Genomic DNA, 19,396 nt, shown 5'->3' with positions numbered 1-19,396 from the left:
ATCTTTTTCGATTGTGAAATGTCCTTAAACTTTTCAAAATGCAAAAATAAGAACAAATGCTTCTTATATAAAATTTAAAACTTTTAAATTTTGAGAAATACACTTAAAATAATTTTTAGATAATAATTTTTTTTAATACCTCAAAATTTCTAGATAGTTTTTAAAAACCAAAACTTGAGGTGAAATTGAATATATTTCCTATTTTTTATTCTTTTAAAATAAATTTTTTTATACAAAATATTAAGGGCTTGTTTGGTAACCATTTTCAAAAATAATTTTAAAAAATAGTTTTTGAGAATAGTTTTTGAAAACTGTTATATAATTTTTGTAAAACAAAAGTTTGTTTGGAAACTTAAAATATTTTTAACCTATTTTTAATATTTTAAAAATAATTTTTATATTTTGTTTTTATTTTTAATTATTTTATATATTTATATAATTATTTCTTAAAACAATTTTTAAAAAATAAGTGAAAACAATATAAACAATTTAAAATGTTTTTTGAAAATACTCTATTTTCTATTTTTAAGAATAGAAAACAAAAATAGTTTTTGATTGTTAAATGTGTTTTGTTTTTTATGTTTTTTTATTCTAAAAAATAAAAATAATTCCCAAACAAATTCTAAATTTCTTACACAAAAATGAAAAATTTTAGCTTATATTGTTGAAACTCTTATCAAATTTTAAAAATTTAAGGAATTGATTAAATTTTCAAAATTTGAAAAATTACCTTTAAGTAGATAAGGCATCTACTTTTGTCTAAAAATTTTATACACTAATTTTTTTTAAAAAATAGAAAATATATTTTTTATATTTTATATTAAAATTATTACTATTTTAAGATTTTAAAAATACAAAAAAAAAAAAATTAAAATGGACAGGTGAAAGGGTATTTTGGCAATGGAAATTTGGGAATTGAAAGGAGAGAGAGTGAAGATGGAAAAGGGCATATATCCAAGAATTCAATAATTTCAGAAGCAAACAAAATTGTAACTCTTATCTATTTTCTCTCTTTAGAGACAATTCCACACCGCAGCGAAAAGCTGATGCACACGTTGTCCGACACACAACCAGAGAAAGAGAAGAGGGTCTCTCTCTCTCATCTGCATTCTACAGTAGAGATTATAAATCAGCATTAATTAAATAATGTGCTGTGTAGTGAATTGCCACATCCATGGGCGGGAATAACGGCATCTCCATTTGAAAAAAATGGGTCTTTTGTGGGTTGGCTTCACGTTCACACTCTTCTCTCTCTTTTTCCTACTATTTTGAATGAATGAATAAAAAAAAGGTAAAGATATATATTTGAATATCTCTGCAATCCCCACATCTCTACTGACATTCCATAGATCTCTGCACTTCAGAGCTTGTTCTTCTTTTCTTTCTATTTTTTAATTTACTGGGATTGCTTAGGGTGTCAGGGCTTGCTTTTGGAGAAAGTCAAAGGTATATCATATTTCATATTTGATCTACATGTACCTTCTTTGTGATTATTATTAGTATTATTATTATTATTATTTTTCTGTTTGGCTTTGATAAGTTTGCTTTTTTTTTTTTAATGCAATTTCAAATGGATGTCAGCTGTTTCTCAGTTCATTTGAAATCGGTATTTGTTGTTTCTTAGATTTCTGAAGTTATTCTGAGATGGGTATTCACTGTTTCTTACTTTCCTAGGTAATTTGAAATGGGTATTCACTATTTCTCAGATTAATGACACAATTTGGAATGGGTATTTTCCATTTTCCATTTCCCAGTTTTCTGATATTATTTCAAAATGGGAATTCATTATTTCTTAGTTTCATGAGATAATATGCAGTACGTATTAACTATTTCTCAGTTTCCTGCTATTTTCTTGAAATGGGTATTCACTATTTCTTGATTTCCTGAGATAATTTGAAATGGATATTAGGTATTTCTCAGGTCGCTGATACTACTTTGAAATGGGTATCGACTGTTTCTCTTTTTCATGATGCAATTAGAAATGGACATCTACTCTCGGTTCTGCTATCATTTTGAAATGGGTATCCACTATTTCTTAGCTTCCAGTGATAAGTTTTAGCGAGTGTTGTCAATTTCTCAGTTTTCTGAAGTTATTTTGAAATGGGTATTCACCCTCTTCTAGTTTCCTAAGATAATCTTTGGTGGGTATTGGCCACTTGTCAATTCTGTATGGTACTCCCTCTCTCTATGCTTAAAGTTTGGAGGACTTGGTAGGTGCCTGTCAAATAAGTTATTCAAAATTTGTTTTTCAAGTAATTTACCAATAGATTTAGAGTTGGTTCAGAAGGATTTATATACTCCCTCTCCAATTTCATATTTCAGGTATTATTATTATTGTTATTTTGCTTTTCTGTTTGGGGATAGGGTTTTTAAAGCTTAAAACGATTGATAGAGACTGGATGGTTGGGGAGTGAATTCAAAGCAAAGCTGAGAATGACCAGAAGAACCCCTCTGGTTTCTTGTTGGACAGTTATAGGAGGATTGATCTTTCTGCTTCTGGGATTCTGTTTTCATTCTTTTGAATAAGTGTTTGGTTTTGTTCTGTGGTATTTGTTAGTGACCCATTGTGATGTTTCTGTGGAATTGTAGATGAAGTGTCTCTAAAGTGGTAGTGAGACAAAGCATTGTGTTGCTAGAGGAGGAGATGGACCGGCGGAGTTGGCTGTGGAGGAGAAAGTCTTCTGAGAAGAGCCCTGGAGAAACTGAAAGCTCCGGATCAATTTCTTCTCATTCTGAACGATTCTCTGATGATCAGGTAAGTGCTCTTCAATTTGTGTTGGCAAAAGTTGTTTTCTTTGCCTTTTGACTAAGGTCTTGGTTTGTATGACTAGAATACAATTATTTTCACTGCTTGAGTAGATTTCATACACCATCTTTTTCTTCCATTCTGAAGATATAGTGTTGAATGCCCATTTTAACTCCTCCTGGTTTCCTGTGGGGATTTCTTGTTTGGATATCAGTTGATCTCTGGTTATTCTGTTGGTTACTTGGTTCATCCTCCTACTTCTTTAAGCAATTTACTTAATTTGAAATGCAAAGGAAACTAATCTAGCTCTGAATGTCCTTGTTTTAAGGTAATCATGTCCCCATTATCAAAACACAATCCTCATTTGTTCCATCATTTTATTACATCAGGTTATTAAGGTTTCTGTGTGAGAAGGCATTCCAAAGGCCTGAATTATCTTAGCTGGCACCTAGAAAACATGATTTTGCATGTCTGATGTCTGATATAGGTAGTTTGTATCTTCCATTTAATGGCATGTGCATCTGATCCATCTAAAGTGTTTTAAAAGTAAAATGCTTTAAGGAATTAAAAAATAACTCTTGCCTCCGTGAAAAAGGCAAAGGATGCAGCAAAATAGGAATAGGCTTCAATCAGTGATATGAGGGAGATTTATTGATTTTGCAAATGGAAAATTGTGTTGGGCACTATCAACAAAAGATGGTGTCATATTTATTGCAGTGTCTTTGACAATCATCTCCATGTCCATTGAATTCATCACACTTCTTGAAGTTCTTGTTATATAATTCCTGTGCAGCTTCTACTTGCTTTTCTTTCTTTCTTTCTCTCCCTTTTTTTTATCTATCTTCCCAACATGGGAAACAAGGGGCAAAAAATTCAGGGTAAAACGGAGTGAAATATAGGAAACAGCAAGTTAGTTCATTTTTTTTTTCTCTTTTTTAAAAAACAAATAGAGCTGTTGGTTTAAGAGCTATAGCCTACTCCCCTGTGACTTCTCTCCACTGAATATTGATAGCTACTCCTTAATGTTTGATGGTCTGGAAAGTACCTGCAATGTGATTTCCTGTGCTTTTTGCAATCATTTTTGGAGTCAAAAGTCACAAAGTTGATTTTATTCGTTTTTTTTTTTTTATAAATTTTTTTATCTTTTTAATTATTTAGCCTAGGAGTTGTGTGTTCGATCACTAATTCTTCTATATTTGACTTTGCACTTACTGAATATTTGGTACTGTTAAACCAACTTCACCAAGTTATCTTGTGAGATTGGGAAGTTTTCTTTTATCTAAATTGATAACTTTGGTGGATTGGCCCATAAGCTCGATTGTGCACCACCAAAAGCTAAGTGTCTGCCTTTGGTGCGAGTTGTCACTGTTGTTGAACACTATCAAATTTATATTCCTCGTTGTTGGCAAAAACAATTTTCAAGGCAAAACTGATGAAATTTATCTTCAGCTGTTTACCTAGACCTGCTTAATGTGTTAAGCAGAATGCTTTCTAAGTGTATATGCACCCTTGATGGTTCTATGAAACTTATTTTGTTACATTAATATCCTTAGAGGTTTCCTCAACATGTTGCCTTTCTCCTACGGATTTCAGAATGATCAATTAGAAGCTGCTGTTAATGGTTTTATCACCTTTTTACCAGTTAATTTACTCCAAGATCACTTAAGTCACAGTGATCATGGTTGTAGATTGGACAATTCAGGAACTACTAATAATGCTCTCAGACGATTCTTGAAGAGAATTCTCAAAAGTGGATTTATTGAGAGTTTGTTTGGACTGATTGAACTTCATATTCCTTGATTGATGAACTTTCGTTGCTTGGTTAATTGAGCTGCAATCTTTTTGAATTTAACTTTAAACTCTCAATCAAATTCCCATTAAATTAATCAAGGTTTACGTGGGGAGGACTCAATTTTAAACTACACTACCTAAGGTCCCATGGTTTGTAAGTCATTTAACTTGCCTAAAATTGAGTGAAGACTTGCTTACATAGGGTGTCGCCCCTTTTGTTGGGCGCTTTTCAATAAAATCATTACTGCCTGTTTCAGAAATAAAAAAAAAAAAGGAGTGAAGACTTGGTATGCAATGTAGCTCCAATCTTTTCAAGGAGGTCATGGAAGTGCTAACAATTAGAGACCTACCAACTGATACCCCACCATCAGAATCGACCTCTAGTCTAAATTACACAAAGTAGAAGGAAACAAGAGATAATCTCTTTTAAACAGATACTATTCAAGAATCAAGTCATCTATAATGCCTATCAAAAAAAAAAAAAAAAACAATCAAGTCATCTATAATAAACCTAAAAATACAAAAATTGTATAAAACCTATTAAAATATATGAAATGCCAAAATATTAAAGATGCTAATTGTCAAACTTGATACCTACAACACCATTTATACTTGTAATCTTCCTCATTGGTAAATAAAAACATAATAATAAAACAGAACATTTATGATTCTTCCACTTTTCATGATTCTTCTTTTTTGCACCCATCTCTTTTGGCTCGAGGAATGATAATGTGGTATAGGTGCTCCCAAGACATGAGAGCTAAAAACTTTTCTTTGATTTAGTGGAGGTGCACTGAATTTAGTGCACCTTGGTAATCAACAGTCTACACTTGGCAATTGACAGACCAGAATAATTGAAACCCAAAATTCATACAGTTGGGGGACCTGCACTTTGGTGGACTTCTTGTCCCTGCTACTGGTTGGAAAGCATTGAGCAAATGGCACCAAACATATTCTGATCATTTGAATCTATGTTTAATTATTTCTTTTTCTTTAACATTCATATTTTTCTGGATTTGAATCCATTGCCTCTTCTTTCCAGTGTATATGACTGAAATGAGGTGTGAACAGTCTATTGCATTATATGCTGATTTCCTACCCTTTTATTGGATAATGGATGTTTCTATTATGGTTTTTTACTTTTCTTGTTCCGCAAGTAGGTTTAACCTTGGTTTTGTGCTTTAAAATGCAACCTTGGTTTTGTGCTTTAAAATGCCATGATAGGAGATAATCTAAAGCATCTTTCTTCATTGTCAAAGGTGTATCCAAATCAAAATTCTCCATCACCAGAAGTCACATCTAAATCTGCACCTGTTGATGAAGAAGTTAATGACAGTGTGAAGTCTCTAACAGAAAAGCTATCTGCTGCTCTTTTGAATATTAGTGCCAAGGAAGACTTGGTGAAGCAGCATGCCAAAGTTGCAGAAGAAGCTGTTTCAGGTATTAGATCTTCTTTTTTCACACTTGCAACTTCAGTTGGAAATTGGCTTGCAGAATAATATTTTTTTTTGGGTGATCAAGTTTATGGTATGAAAAAGGAACAATGGGTTCAACTATCCTCTTGAGAAAATACTAAAAGAATTTAAATAAGAGAGAACATTGATAAGGAACAAAGCTAGGGATGATACTAGGCTTTGCAAAGAGCAAGTTCTCTTCCTTTTGACTAGAGAAAAGGTGACTATGTTTATTACTTGATGTTGTGCTAATCAAGGTTCCATATAATTTGTCTCTCTTTCACTTTCTCTTTTTATTTAGAAGTCCATGCATAACATGCTTCTGGAAATTGATTTTCATTTTTTCAAAGCAACTTTTGTGAATCAAACATCTAAAGCTGGAGAGAATGATCGCTGCTCTAAACTTGTCTTGAATGGATGCTCTGCTTTTCTGCTGTTGTGAAATACAAATTTTTGGATAGGCATGTAATACAAAATTCATTTTCTTTGCTTTCAAACCCTCATTTTATTTTTTTATCTTTTTTTATTTTCTCTTTTCCTTTCTTAGGTTTCAGTCTGGTTTTCCTTTTCCTCCATCCTTCTTGCCCTTTGTGGCCTTTTGCTTTATCTCTTTGGTTTGGTGCATTTTTTCTTAGATGTTTCTCATTCTTTCCTTTTTGAAGTTCAGTATTAATGGTTTTGGTTCTTAGCTTTCTTTGCATTCTTCAATGCTCCAGCTTAATAGCAACTTTATTGTCTCTCATAAAAAGATGAAAATTTTCTTGGATATATTCTGGTAAATTTGTTCATACCAGTAACAGAATCACCTTTACATGGAAAGTTTGTCTTTGATGGAAGTATAATAATCTGAATGCCTTGCTTCTTCTTCTATGGGGCAATGTGTCAACAACTTAGAGCTTTTAATAGATCTGTAGGTGTTGGCGGGCTTACATCGTTGTACACATGCATCTTGCTGTTCCTTGTTCATTGGAGAAAAAAAAATGCTTTAAAAGAAAATTTGCTATGAGAAGTGGGTGATATTGGGTTGTTTATTGTTTGCCCTTTCAAATGCTAGGGTGGGAAAAGGCTGAAAATGAAGTATTCTCTTTAAAGCAACAACTTGAAGCTGCGGCTCAGAAGAACTCAGCACTTGAAGATCGAGTTGGCCATCTTGATGGAGCGCTCAAGGAGTGCTTAAGGCAGCTTAGGCAAGCAAGGGAAGAACAAGAGCAGAAGATCCATGAAGCTGTTGTCAAGAGAACCCATGAATGGGAATCCACAAAATCTGAGCTTGAGAGCCAGATTGTAGAGATCCAGGCCCAACTTCAAACTGCTAAAGCTGAAACTGTTGCCACTGTTGATCCTGGTCTTGAGCTAAAACTTGGGGCTGCAGAAAAAGAGAATGCAGCCCTCAAGCTTCAGCTCCTTTCTCGAGAGGAAGAGTTAGAAATTAGGACTATAGAGCAAGAACTGAGCACCCAAGCAGCTGAAACAGCCAGCAAACAAAATTTGGAGAGCATAAAGAAGGTGGCTAAACTTGAAGCTGAGTGCCGCAGGCTAAAAGCCATGGCCCGTAAAGCATCCTCTGCTAATGATCACAAATCTATCACTGCCTCCTCGGTTTGTGTTGAATCTTTGACAGATAGCCAGTCAGATAGTGGAGAAAGACTACTGGCATTAGAAATTGATACCCGTAAGATGACTGGCTTGGACACCAATGAATGTGAGCCTAGCCGGTCTGATTCATGGGCATCTGGGCTAATCCAAGAACTTGATCGGTTTAAGAATGAGAAGCCTCTTGTAAAAAACCTCATGGCCCCTTCAGTAGAATTGGATCTCATGGACGATTTCCTTGAAATGGAGAGACTTGCGGCACTTCCAGAGACAGAAAATAGAAGCCGCTGCCTTGAGTCAGGAGCTATATCTGATAAACACATTGGTGGTAGCGAAAGCCCATTAAAAGCTCAACTTGAAGCCATGATTGATAGGACAGCTGAACTGGAGGAGAAATTAGAAAAGATGGAAGCAGAGAAAATGGAATTAGATATGGCTTTATCTGAGTGCCAAAATCAGCTTGAAACATCACAGGGTCGGCTAAAGGAAGTAGAGGAGAAGTTAGTGGAGCTGCAAACTCAGTTAGCTTTGGCAAGTGAATCAAAGAGAAATGCAGAGGAAGAAATACAGACTACCAATGCTAAGAGAGAGGTGGCAGAGTCTCGCCTCATAGCTGTTGAAGCTGAGATCAAAACCATGCTTTCAAAAGTGCTGTCGTTAGAAGAAGAAGTTGAAAAGGAGCGGGCTTTGTCAGCAGAAGCTGCATCTAAGTGTCGGAAATTTGAGGATGAGCTTTCCAGGATGAAACGTGAAACTGAGCTTCGGAATTTGGCAAGTTCAAATGGTGAATTGAAGATAAAGCAGGTCAGTTTGGTATAACATTTTATAAACATAGTAATTTTTCCTTTTCTAGAAGCACAAATATAGAATGATTCTTGAAAATAGGGTCAAAATTATGAGTTCAATGCATTCAGTTCCTCTCAAAGTCCATAAAGAACTTCGGTCTAGGTTGTGTTTTGAATTGATTTCTAACTTATAATGGGTAGTAGCATGATTTGCAAGATCTATCTTATCTATTAGAAAGAGAAAAACAAAGCAAACTTTAGAAATATAGGGCTTGTAGCAATGATCGTAAATTCTACCAAATGCCATCTTAAGACCTCAAATATGATGGGGAGCTATGTGAATGTAGTCATGCACTGTCTCGTGCATGTAGCACCCCCTTTTAACTACACTGCATGAACCTGCTGGTAGAACTTCTGATCATTTTTAAACTAAAATTGCCCTTTCTAAAATGTTCTAGTGCCTGCTTGATTTACTTGGTCATGCAGTTAGACACATGTTATGATCTTTTTTAAGAAACAGGTGTTTTTTGTTTTGCAGTTTGGAAGCACTTCCATGGAAAAAACTTGAGCGCACTTTTTGTAAATGAAACCTATGAGCATGTTTGTTTTTGGATCATTTTCAATTGGTTTAGTGTCTTCATTTTTAAAATACTAAAAATAATGCGACGTGTTTCCAATAAACATATTAAAAATTAGTTTGGAAAATGTGTAAAACTTGTTTTGTCATTTTTCTTTCCTTTTTTCCCCCTAAGTGCTAAGGAGTTCTTGTTTTCACTACCAAATGGGCATTTTGCTTTATTTATTTTCATATGATTTGTGGTATCATCATCCAGAGAAAAAAATATTCTACCTATACAGATGCGTAGTTAACCTATATACAAATAAATCCTCTTTGAAATTGTTTTGATGTCTTCTCAAACATGGCAGGAGAAGGAGCTAGCAGTGGCTGCCAGTAAGCTTGCAGAGTGCCAGAAAACCATTGCATCCCTGGGCCGACAGTTGAAATCCCTTGCAACGCTGGAAGACCTCCTGCTCGACTCAGAGAAGCCACTGCAGCCCATGAGTGAAGGACTACACCATCCTAAAGATGGTGCGGAACAATGGACACTGCATCCTGGTAATTCGTACATTCCAAAGAAGGATTTGGAATCCTCAAAAACAGAACCTGATCATTCAGCTTCTATAAAGAAAAGCAAAGATGAGGCATCAACATTACCACTAAACCCAGTGGTGATGACCTCTGAAAAGAGTAGAAATGGGTTTGGGAAGTTTTTCCCTCGAAGTAAGAACGCGATTCGAGCTGAAAAGTAGTAGCGAGAAAAAGGAATAGATAAGGAAAAATGGAACTGAAAATAGGGGGAGGGACTTGCAGGTCTGTTTGTTCTCTGCTGGAGAACTGGGGATCAAGTGTTTGTGAACTGAAACATTGTATTTAGTTTTACATAAATATTCCTCTCTCTGGAAATGGTGAAAGAAGATATAGTCATATATTGATTTCAAAACACTTTCCCTCTTTTGGTTTTCTTTGTGTGGTTGAATTTCCATTTTTGCCTACAAAACCTCTCTATCTTGAGTTTAACCCATTTTCTCACTTACCTATTCTTGAAAGAAGAAAATAAACCAGCCACAAAGGAATGACCTCATTTTATTACTCTTTTTTAAAATTTAAAATGAAACCGTATTGAAAAATGTAGTTTCATGTTTAAACTGAAGCCACATTTGACAAATACAATTTCATCTTTGAATTGAAGTTGTGTTTACCAAATGTAGTTTTACTTTTGAATTGAAATTGAATTTGCCAATGTGGTTTCACAATTGAACTTTTTTTGCCTTAAAATATAAAATAAACACAAATTATTATTTTAAAGCATATGCTTTTAATTTTATGTAAAAAATATTATTATTTGTACACACACAATACATATGCCTTGAAGATACATTTTAAAATTAGTTAATAATATTAAATTGAAAAAGTCTACTACAAAACCCATTAAACATTTATATAGCTAGAAACAAGTAAATAATCTCATGTCTCTGAAAAGAGAAAACTTATGTATAACTGATACTCTTTTCCTTTTTGGTGGCCTCTCTTTAACTATTGCAATTACAAAATTTACATGTGACATATGATGAGCATCCATTTGTGATGGAGTTGAAATAGAGGTGGTGGAGGTAGCACTCTATGTTGACGTAGGTCATGCCTACCTCTTGGAATGCCTAGGGGTAAATCTAGTTGAGTAGATGTGATAGTTTCCACCGGTATAAGACAAATATAGATGGTTTTGGTTGTGGTAGAGTAAATGGTGTAGATGTCTGTGCTAGGGGTACGACTGATGTACTAAACTTGGGTCATAGTGGAGTAGTTAAGGAAGCATCAAGGTGCAATGAAAGAGGGTCAACATATGGGGTAACAGGTACTGAAAGTGGGTCTAAAGAGATCATAGGTACTAACAATGGGTCTAAAGAGGTAAGGGGTTATATTGATGTTGGGTCTAAAAAGGCTGGTGACTATACTAATCATAGGTTTAAAAAGGTAGAGGGTTGTAGTGTTGTTGGGTTTGAAGAGGTCGATAACTTTATTGATTGTGGGTCTAAATAGGTAAGGGGTTGTAATGATGCTAGGTTTGACAAGGAGATGAATTGATGATTAATATATCGACCTCTCCATCGATATGTCCATTGACCTCGAATAGGTGGCAATTAAGCAATTGTGTATTGTGTTGATTGCCTATCTTCTCCATGTTGTACATATGGGAGACGATAATCCTCCTAAATAACTCGCATAACATCAATGGATTTGTGAATAATATCCACAATATCAATGTAACAAGCATCACCATCAAAGTCTTCTAATGCTTGACCTCCTTAAGATATGATCATTGTCATGGTCTCTATTTGTTACATAAAATGTTATGTAATTATTTGTTGAAATAAATACTATATGCCATATGTGAATAATATTAAAATGATACAAACCAATAAGTAGGCAAATAAGGTAGTAGTCTAGTATCATATAACTCTAACATCATCTATAGGTAATAAAGCGATGTGTAATATGACAGTACCATGCCATGTATGAAGCATGGTAGTCCATATTAGGCACTATAGGCTCAATAGTGACATATATGTTCTCCCCTAGCATCTCATAATGCCACATAATGCTCATGATGTTGCCTCCTATCATGTTGGACTTGATCGCATTGATCTATAGAGTAAAAGTCAGTATCTATGGAGGATGTTAATAGACTACCTTGCATTAATCCATATGTTGCAACACATGCTTAGGACGATGCCAATCAACAATATTAAAAAATATAAGTGGCAACATCGTCCCTTAAATATCCTAATCAATTGAATAAATGTTTGAAATCAATGCTAATATATCATATGTGTAAGGTTACCATAATAATTGATACATTCAAATCTTAATAAGGATATAATAAAGTTTACATTTTTATATTAATATTAATAATCTTGTGAGAACAAAATTACTGTTTAGCTTAAACTTTATCAAATTGTTTTCTATCAAACTCATCTTTATATGCGACCAACACATAATGAGGAAAGTTTGTATGAGTAGGTGCATCTACCAAAAGTCCCTCATCTACAAGTATTGGTACATGCAGTAGTGATCTATTCAGACAATCCAAGTGTAATTGCCATGACTATAATTGGAAAATAAACAAAATTATGTTGAAATGAACATAATTTTGACAAAAATTCATAATTAATAAGACTTGTAGATATACCTACAACACCTATAGTGGTTCTAAAATGTGAGATGCTCTATCTAAGCTAGCTCAACATAACGCTCTATAAAGATGTCTTAAAGTTGTACTCCCTTAGCTATATTGTGCAGTCTTAGCAAAATCTCATAACATGAGTAGAATTGCTAGTTGGAGGTAGGTTTCCTTCTTATTTGCAAATAATAAACTACCCAATAGCAATAGAAGGTATGCTTTATCATGGTGTTGTAATGTGACCTTATCTACAATCTTTGGTAGTAAGGGGAAGAAATGGGTAAAAATGAAATAAATTGTAAGGGATGACCCATGAATATCCGTCTTTATTAGTTGAACACCCAATAACTCTTCACAAAGTGCATGCTAATTGATATTTATAGTACCAATGATAGGAGGACATTATACATGTAATCCAAATAAGATTGTCATGTTTTGTAATGTGATGGTCATCTCAACAATCGAGATATGGGATATGTGTCTTTAAGTGCCAGTGCAATAATCAAAGGCCAATCAAGGTGAATATAGCCTACTTGAAGTAAAGCATAAAATCCAGATTGTATGATGTATGACCGAACACGATCATCCAAAACCTAATCTCGAGGGAATTTGTGTCAACAAGTCAAAACATCATCCTTATTTGGATCAACATGAATGGTGGATGATTAATGTTGATGCAAAAGACTAAGCACATATGTATCTTCAAGATCAAGATGAATAGGTAACAACCAAGTGCCCATGTCTACATATGGAAAAGTACATGACCAATAGTATGCAAATATGGATGAATTGACAACAAACAATAATTTCTAGCAAACATGAATTTTATGGTTAAAAATTTAAAATTTTCAACATCTCCTTTAAAAACCAGAGATTTCAATTTTTTTTCTAAGTAATTTGATATATGCAAATATGGATGGATTAACAACAAACAACAATTTCTAATAAACATGGATTTTATGACTAAAAATTTTAAAATTTCGGTAGCATCTCCCTTAAAACCTAAATATTCCAATTTTTTTCAAGTAACTTGATATAAACAAATATGAATGGATTGACAACAAACAATAATTTCTAACAAAGATCTCCTTTAAAATTTCAAGATTTCAACATTTCCCTTAAAAACTAACTATTCCAATTTTTTTTCAAGTAACTTGATATGTGCAAATATGGATAAACTGACAACAAACACCAATAAGATGAAAAATACATATAATTTAAAACAAGTAAGGTCAATACTAGTAAAATAATAAAATAATAGTACAATAAATTGTTCATGAAGTACATCAACTCCTCCTATCAGTTGGTTCTTTATTAGGACAAGAAAATCAATTGTGACTTGATTGCTTGCAAAGTTCACATGTTTGTGGAGTTTTAGCTTCCCTTGAATCCATTTCGTTGTGCAAATGACTTGAATTTGGATGACTAGAAGTTACATTCTTTATTTACTCAAAAGGTACAATTACTAGTTCATCATATTGAGGCTACTCCAACTCATCAAATATGGGATAAAATAAGGGAGCTTATGTTAAGAGGTAAGCTTGCGTGGTATAATAACATTATAAAAATTGTTGAAAAACAACTGACTGCCAATGATAAGCAACAAGAATGTGTGAACATAGGAATTAAAAAAAAAGTATTTTGTTACTTGTGCAAGACCCCGTTTGAAGGTTAACATGATATGTGTAGGGTTAAAAACTTGATATTATTAGGATAGAGCCCTTAAAATCATAACATGATGTAATAAATTTGGAATTTGTTATTTATTTAATGATGTTCCAATTTCACTTTTATCTATCCTTATTCCATGTATTATACTTTATGAGCATTTTTGCTTACATATTTTGCATTGTATGTAACTTAGGTGTATTAGGAGTTGTATAGAAGATCTAAGTCATGAGTTCTTTGCAAATAGATGATTTGTTCACAACGGGTTCATAGGTCTAGGTAACCTATTAGAGGTTATAGTGCACCACCTCCTAATAGGGGGGAATGGTTGGTCTTGGTTATTAGGATGAGTTTTCCATGGTGAGTACATTAGTATGTATGGTTACACATTGGATAGGACCTACGACGAGTCATGACTTAAAACTATCAAGTATTCATGACCCCATCAAGCTACTTCATTGTGTTGTCTCTCAACCTTGAGAGAATATTGAGTTTGTGCTAAAGTTAGTAGTGGTTTTAACCTACGGGTGAGATCGTAAACTAATCATATATTCCCTATGGATTGAGTCACTATTGATGGAAACTGGTAGCTATAAGTATTCTCAATAGAGGCCTCATGATATCTCATGGGATTAAGACAATGTATCTTCTTATATAATACTAAGGTGTGTTCATAAAAACTATGGTCATAGTAGTTCCTTAAGTTGAACTTGACATAGGCTCTTTGAGAGCTAAGACATGTCAATTAAATACACAATAGGAGGATTTGTAACTCAAGAATAGTAGAGGTAATTTTGAAAGGTTGATAGTTTTTACCTTGTTAGACTATGTACGCCAGTTCATACAAAGATTGACCACAATGGAGAGCAAGTCACAGACCCGAGCATGTTGTGTCTCGTTGTTATTTACATAGAATGTTGAAGTTCAGTTGATTCTCTGTAGTGAGATGTTGAATCAACTTCACAATTAGATTATGATGGAGCCAATACTCCTATGGGTCCCATTAGTCCCCGTTCTAAGCTTATATACCTTGTTGGCATGAATTATGAGGGTTGGAATGACTTTAGGTTCACTTTTGTGTATTATGGTATTTTGGTAATTACATAAGATTGCACAAAGGTAAATGAACAGGGTCTTTGGATTGGACTAATTGATTAATTAGTAGGCCCAATTGGATTAATTAATCAATTAGAGCCCATTTTAGGCTAGACTAAATGATCCTAACCCATGTGGGCTCAAGTCACTTAAGCCCAGTTAAGAACCCTATAAATACTTCCTAAGGGTTAAGGTTTCCATTACTTTTGTCTTCCATTATCCAGAGATAAAGAGAGTCATAACCTTCACCCTCATTTTCTCCTCATCAAAAGTGTGTCAAGAACAAGGTTGAGTCATCGGGCGGAAGATCGTGGGTTTACGAGACTTCCAACAACTTCAAGATCATCTTCAACAGTTAGAATTTAAGGTTTGAGAATATCTAAACCTAAAGGTTAGCACTTAACCCTAAAAGATCAATTTTTTAAAAATTGGTATTGTTTCTATTGCTTAGATTTAAGATTCCAACAACTATCGACTTATGGATAATCAATATACAATGATAAAAACCTTTCAATCTAATATCATCACATGATTTTAAAAAATAATAATAACTTGTTATCAACACATGAATAATCAATATATAATCATAAAAAAAAAAATCTCAAATATCTGTGTCCTATGCATCCACACCAACTAAATAAAATCCCTATATCTAAAAACATGAGAAAAAGAATAAAAAGATTCAAAGATGAATAATAAAGATGCATAAAAATTAAGAGACTTACTTGGAACTCTTTCCCTTAAGAAAAAAATTGAAACTTTACCTCATTTCTTAGGCTAATCTTGCACTCGAATCTTGTCATGAATTTTTATCCTTGATAACGATTGATTTAGGAAAAGTTTCAATAGACAAATTGTGACCCTTTCTCTTAGCTTTCCATAGCTTTAAGAATCACTTCATTTTGATATCTGTAGTGAAAATTATGCTTAAAATACTGAATCCTATTCAACATAGGATGGGAAAACTTTCCTACTCTCTCTCAATCTCTATGGCAATCTATGAGTATTTTCCCTAAGAGTCCTATGGGTATCCATGGACTCTCCTTAATCTTCAATGAGAATATTTTCCATCTTAAATTTCAATGGTAGCCTCCCTATATTTCTAAAAAATGTTTACTTAGAAGAGTTCTCAAAATCATAAAAACCCCTTAAGCGTCTTCCAATCTCCTATGGCATAAGTCCTTCTATCTATGGCAGTGTATCTCAAGGAGAAAATTCTCTTATGTGGTGTCAAAATAATCTCTAATATGGTAGCTTTCAATTTCAAAGAATCCCTCTTCCACCAGTATGTGATCGTGTCCTCCCTTAAAGAGTCTTTCTCAAAAGAAAAATCTCCAAAAGAGTTTTACCTTCTTGAAACTCTCCAAAGTGATGTCAACCAATGAAAATTTTCTAAAAAAGAACCTTCATCTCTTCCTAAACTCTCTTTTCCATGCATAATATATATATATATATATATATATCCTTGAGAATCTCTCTCATCCTCATATGACAAAGTCTCCAATGCCCTAAATCCAAAGAATCCTAACTTTTTGAAAAACCAATCTCCATGCAATCTCAATGGTCTCTAATCTCTAAAGGCAATAATGTCTCAAAGAAAATCCACCCTATCTCAATCTCCAAAATCTCATTGCCTTTTCAAAAAAGACCCCATGCGCATGCCATGTAAAATGATATGAAATGTTGTCCTTGAATGCACTAAAAAGCTTCTTAAAATGCATCTAGATAAGCTATCCTAAAAATTCACCTAGATGAACTAACTTAAAGTATATTTAAATGTAATGAACTAAGAATGGATTTAGATGAACTATCATAAAGTGTACCTAAACTAAGATGTAATTAAGAAAATTCCTAAAATGAAACTAAGTGAATTAGGCTAAGTGAACTAGGCTAAGTGAGCTAAACTAAACTATATCTTATAAGTGAACTAAAATAAAGTGCATTTAAGTGAACTAAGCTAAAGTACATCTAAGTGAGCTAAACTAAAGTGCATCTAAGTGAACTAAGCTAAATTGCAACTAAGTGAGCTAACTAAGGTGCCACTAAGTGAGCAAAACTAAAGTGCATCTAAGTGAACTAAACTTAAGTGCATAAAGTGCATCAAAATGAGCTAAACTAATCAAAAGGAGCAAAACTAAAGTGCATCTAAGTGAACTAAACTTAAGTGCATAAAGTGCATCAAAATGAGCTAAACTAAAGTGCATCTAAGTGAACTAAACTAACATGCATCAAAGTGAGGCAAAAAAATGCAACTAAATGAGCTTATTTAAAATGCAACTAAGTGAGTTGAACTATAGTGCAACTAAGGTCACATTTGGGATCCATAAAAAAAATCCCTCGACAATGAATATCTAAAGGTGGCTAAAAAATAATACCAAACAAGTGACAATGGATCGCCATGGGATGACTATAAGGTAGTAAGAAATGAAGAAAGACACATAGAATGACATGTGCTACTAGGAAAAAATGGAGGGTCTACACCATGCCTAACATCAATACTAAGAACTAAACACATAATGGTGGGCTTTACCACTAGACTAAATGTGTCATGATAGTTGACTCCCAATCATTGATGAAGTCCTTTTGCAACCAAATAAGATTTATACTTGTTAATAGAACCATCAGAATGTTGCTTAGTCCAAAAAATAAACTTGCACCTAACAAGATTTTATGTGAGTATGAATGAACTGACCTCCATGTTCCATTTTGAACAAGGGTATTATACTTCTCAAACATGGTCTAATGCCATTTTAGATTCTTGAAGGCTTGGGTCGTAGTGGTTGGTTTTAGGTCTATGGTAGAGGAAACTTGAGTTGAAAGATATAGTTTGTATATGAGCTTGTGTATGCTATTTGTGGCGTGGGTAGTCATGTAGTGGGTGTTAGAGAGAAGGGATGGAGGGTTAAGGGTTTTAGAATGCGACTTGGAAGGGAAAACAGGTGAAAAGATGATGAAGACTTTGGGTGTGAGGGAAATAGAGGTGTTTGCATGGAATATGACGAAGACAATGGGGTGGGTAGTAAGGTCAGTGGGATTAGTTGGTAACATGGTGAGTAGAGTGGTCATGGAAAGTTGGTGAGGTTGGGTTGCAACCATGGGAATGTAAATGGCCATAGGGTAATGCGTAAGGTTATCTCATGTGAGTAGTGGATGTTAGGATAAAACCCTTAAAAAAAGCATGACATGATGTAATAAACTTTTGAATTTTATTATTTATTAATAAAGTTCTAGTTCACTTTTATTTATTTTAATCCCATGCTTTATACTTTGCAAGTATTTTAGGCTATATTTTTTGCATTGTACGTGACTTGGGTATATTAGGAGTTGTATGAAAGATCCAAATCATGGGTTCCTTGCAAAAAGATAACTTGTTCACAATTGGTCCATAGGCTTAGGCAATCCATTAGAGGTTGTAATGCACCACTTCCTAATTGAAGGGATGACTAGTCTTGACTATCTAGATAGGTTTCCCATGATGACTACACTAATGTGCATAGTTACAAGTTAAACATGACTTATGGTGAGTCATAACTTAAGGCTATCAAGTAGCCATGACTTCACTAAGCTGCTTCATTGTATTGTGTCTCAACCTTGAGAGAATAACGAGTTTGTACTAAAGTTAGCAATAACTTTGACCAATGAGTGAAATCGTAAGTTGATCACATATTCTCTATGGATTGTGTTATTGTTGATGGAAGCTAATAATAATAGGTATTCTTAATAGGAGCACTATTGAGATAATGTCCCCTTGTGTGATCCTAATAAGGTATGTTCATGTAAACTACAGTCATAATAGCTCCTTAGAGCTAAGATATGTTAGTTGAGCACATAATAGAAAATTTGTAACTCAAAGATAGTAGAGGTAGCCTTAAAAGGTTGATAGTTTTCACTTTGTTAGACTATAAACACCAATTCATGGAGAGACTAAAAGCAATGGATAGCAAATCATGAACCCGAGCATATAATATCTTGTTGTTATTTACATAGAATACAAGAATGTAGTTGATTCTCTATGGTAGAATGTTGAATCAACTTTAGAATTGGATTTTGAGAAAGCTAGTATCCCTATGAGTCTCAATGGTCTCCGCTCCAAGCACATATACCATGATGACGTGGGTTATGAAGGTCGAATTGACTCTAAGTACACTTTTGTGCTTAAGGGCGTTTTGGTAATTGCATAAGGTTGCACAGGGATAAGTGAACAAGGTCTTTAGATTAGTTAATGAATTAGTAGGCTTCATTGGATTAATCCCATTTTAGGTTAGATTAAGTGACCCAAGCCCTCAGTTGGATCAAGTCACTTAAGCACAATGAGGAATGTTATAAATACTCCATTAAGGATTAGGATCATAGTTTTTCCATAGAGTCATCTTCCACCTCCAGAGAGAGAGAAAGAAAGAGTTATAGCTTCTACCATCTCTTTTCTTCCACTAAAAGTATGCAAAAAACATAGTTCAAGTCATTAGGTAGAAGACTTCAAGTCTATGAGACTTCATGCAATAACAATCTTCATCTTCATTGCAT

General features: G+C 33.9%; 1 protein-coding gene across 13 annotated transcripts; it reads left to right on the top strand.

The window, feature by feature from the left end:
- The first annotated feature begins 960 nt into the window (after positions 1-960).
- Positions 961-9,873, top strand: LOC100242376 (filament-like plant protein). 13 transcript variants are annotated; one of them, XM_059738745.1, is made up of 7 exons: positions 987-1,446; positions 1,675-1,729; positions 1,921-2,021; positions 2,590-2,755; positions 5,797-5,977; positions 7,046-8,388; positions 9,297-9,873. In XM_059738745.1, the coding sequence occupies exons 4-7, from the start codon at positions 2,645-2,647 to the stop codon at positions 9,678-9,680; spliced, it is 2,019 nt and encodes a 672-aa protein (XP_059594728.1). In that variant the 5' UTR covers positions 987-1,446; positions 1,675-1,729; positions 1,921-2,021; positions 2,590-2,644; the 3' UTR covers positions 9,681-9,873. The 13 variants fall into 13 exon arrangements, with proteins under 13 accessions (XP_059594726.1, XP_059594729.1, XP_010652949.1 ...); XM_010654644.3 differs by having other exon boundaries at positions 1,910-2,021; XM_059738746.1 differs by lacking the exon at positions 1,675-1,729 and having other exon boundaries at positions 985-1,291.
- The last annotated feature ends 9,523 nt before the right edge of the window (positions 9,874-19,396 follow it).

Source organism: Vitis vinifera, chromosome 7 (assembly GCF_030704535.1).
Source record: "Vitis vinifera cultivar Pinot Noir 40024 chromosome 7, ASM3070453v1".
NCBI lineage: Eukaryota > Viridiplantae > Streptophyta > Magnoliopsida > Vitales > Vitaceae > Vitis > Vitis vinifera.
Note: the sequence above shows the minus strand (reverse complement) of the source record. Positions and strands in the feature narration are given on the sequence as shown.

Excerpts from the sequence above, each read along its gene's own strand:
- LOC100242376 (XM_059738743.1), top strand. The coding sequence starts at position 2,645 with ATGGACCGGCGGAGTTGGCTGTGGAGGAGAAAGTCTTCTGAGAAGAGC. Across the intron at positions 2,756-5,796 it reads AACGATTCTCTGATGATCAG|GTGTATCCAAATCAAAATTC; the intron begins GTAAGTGCTCTT and ends TCATTGTCAAAG. Across the intron at positions 8,389-9,296 it reads GTGAATTGAAGATAAAGCAG|GAGAAGGAGCTAGCAGTGGC; the intron begins GTCAGTTTGGTA and ends CAAACATGGCAG.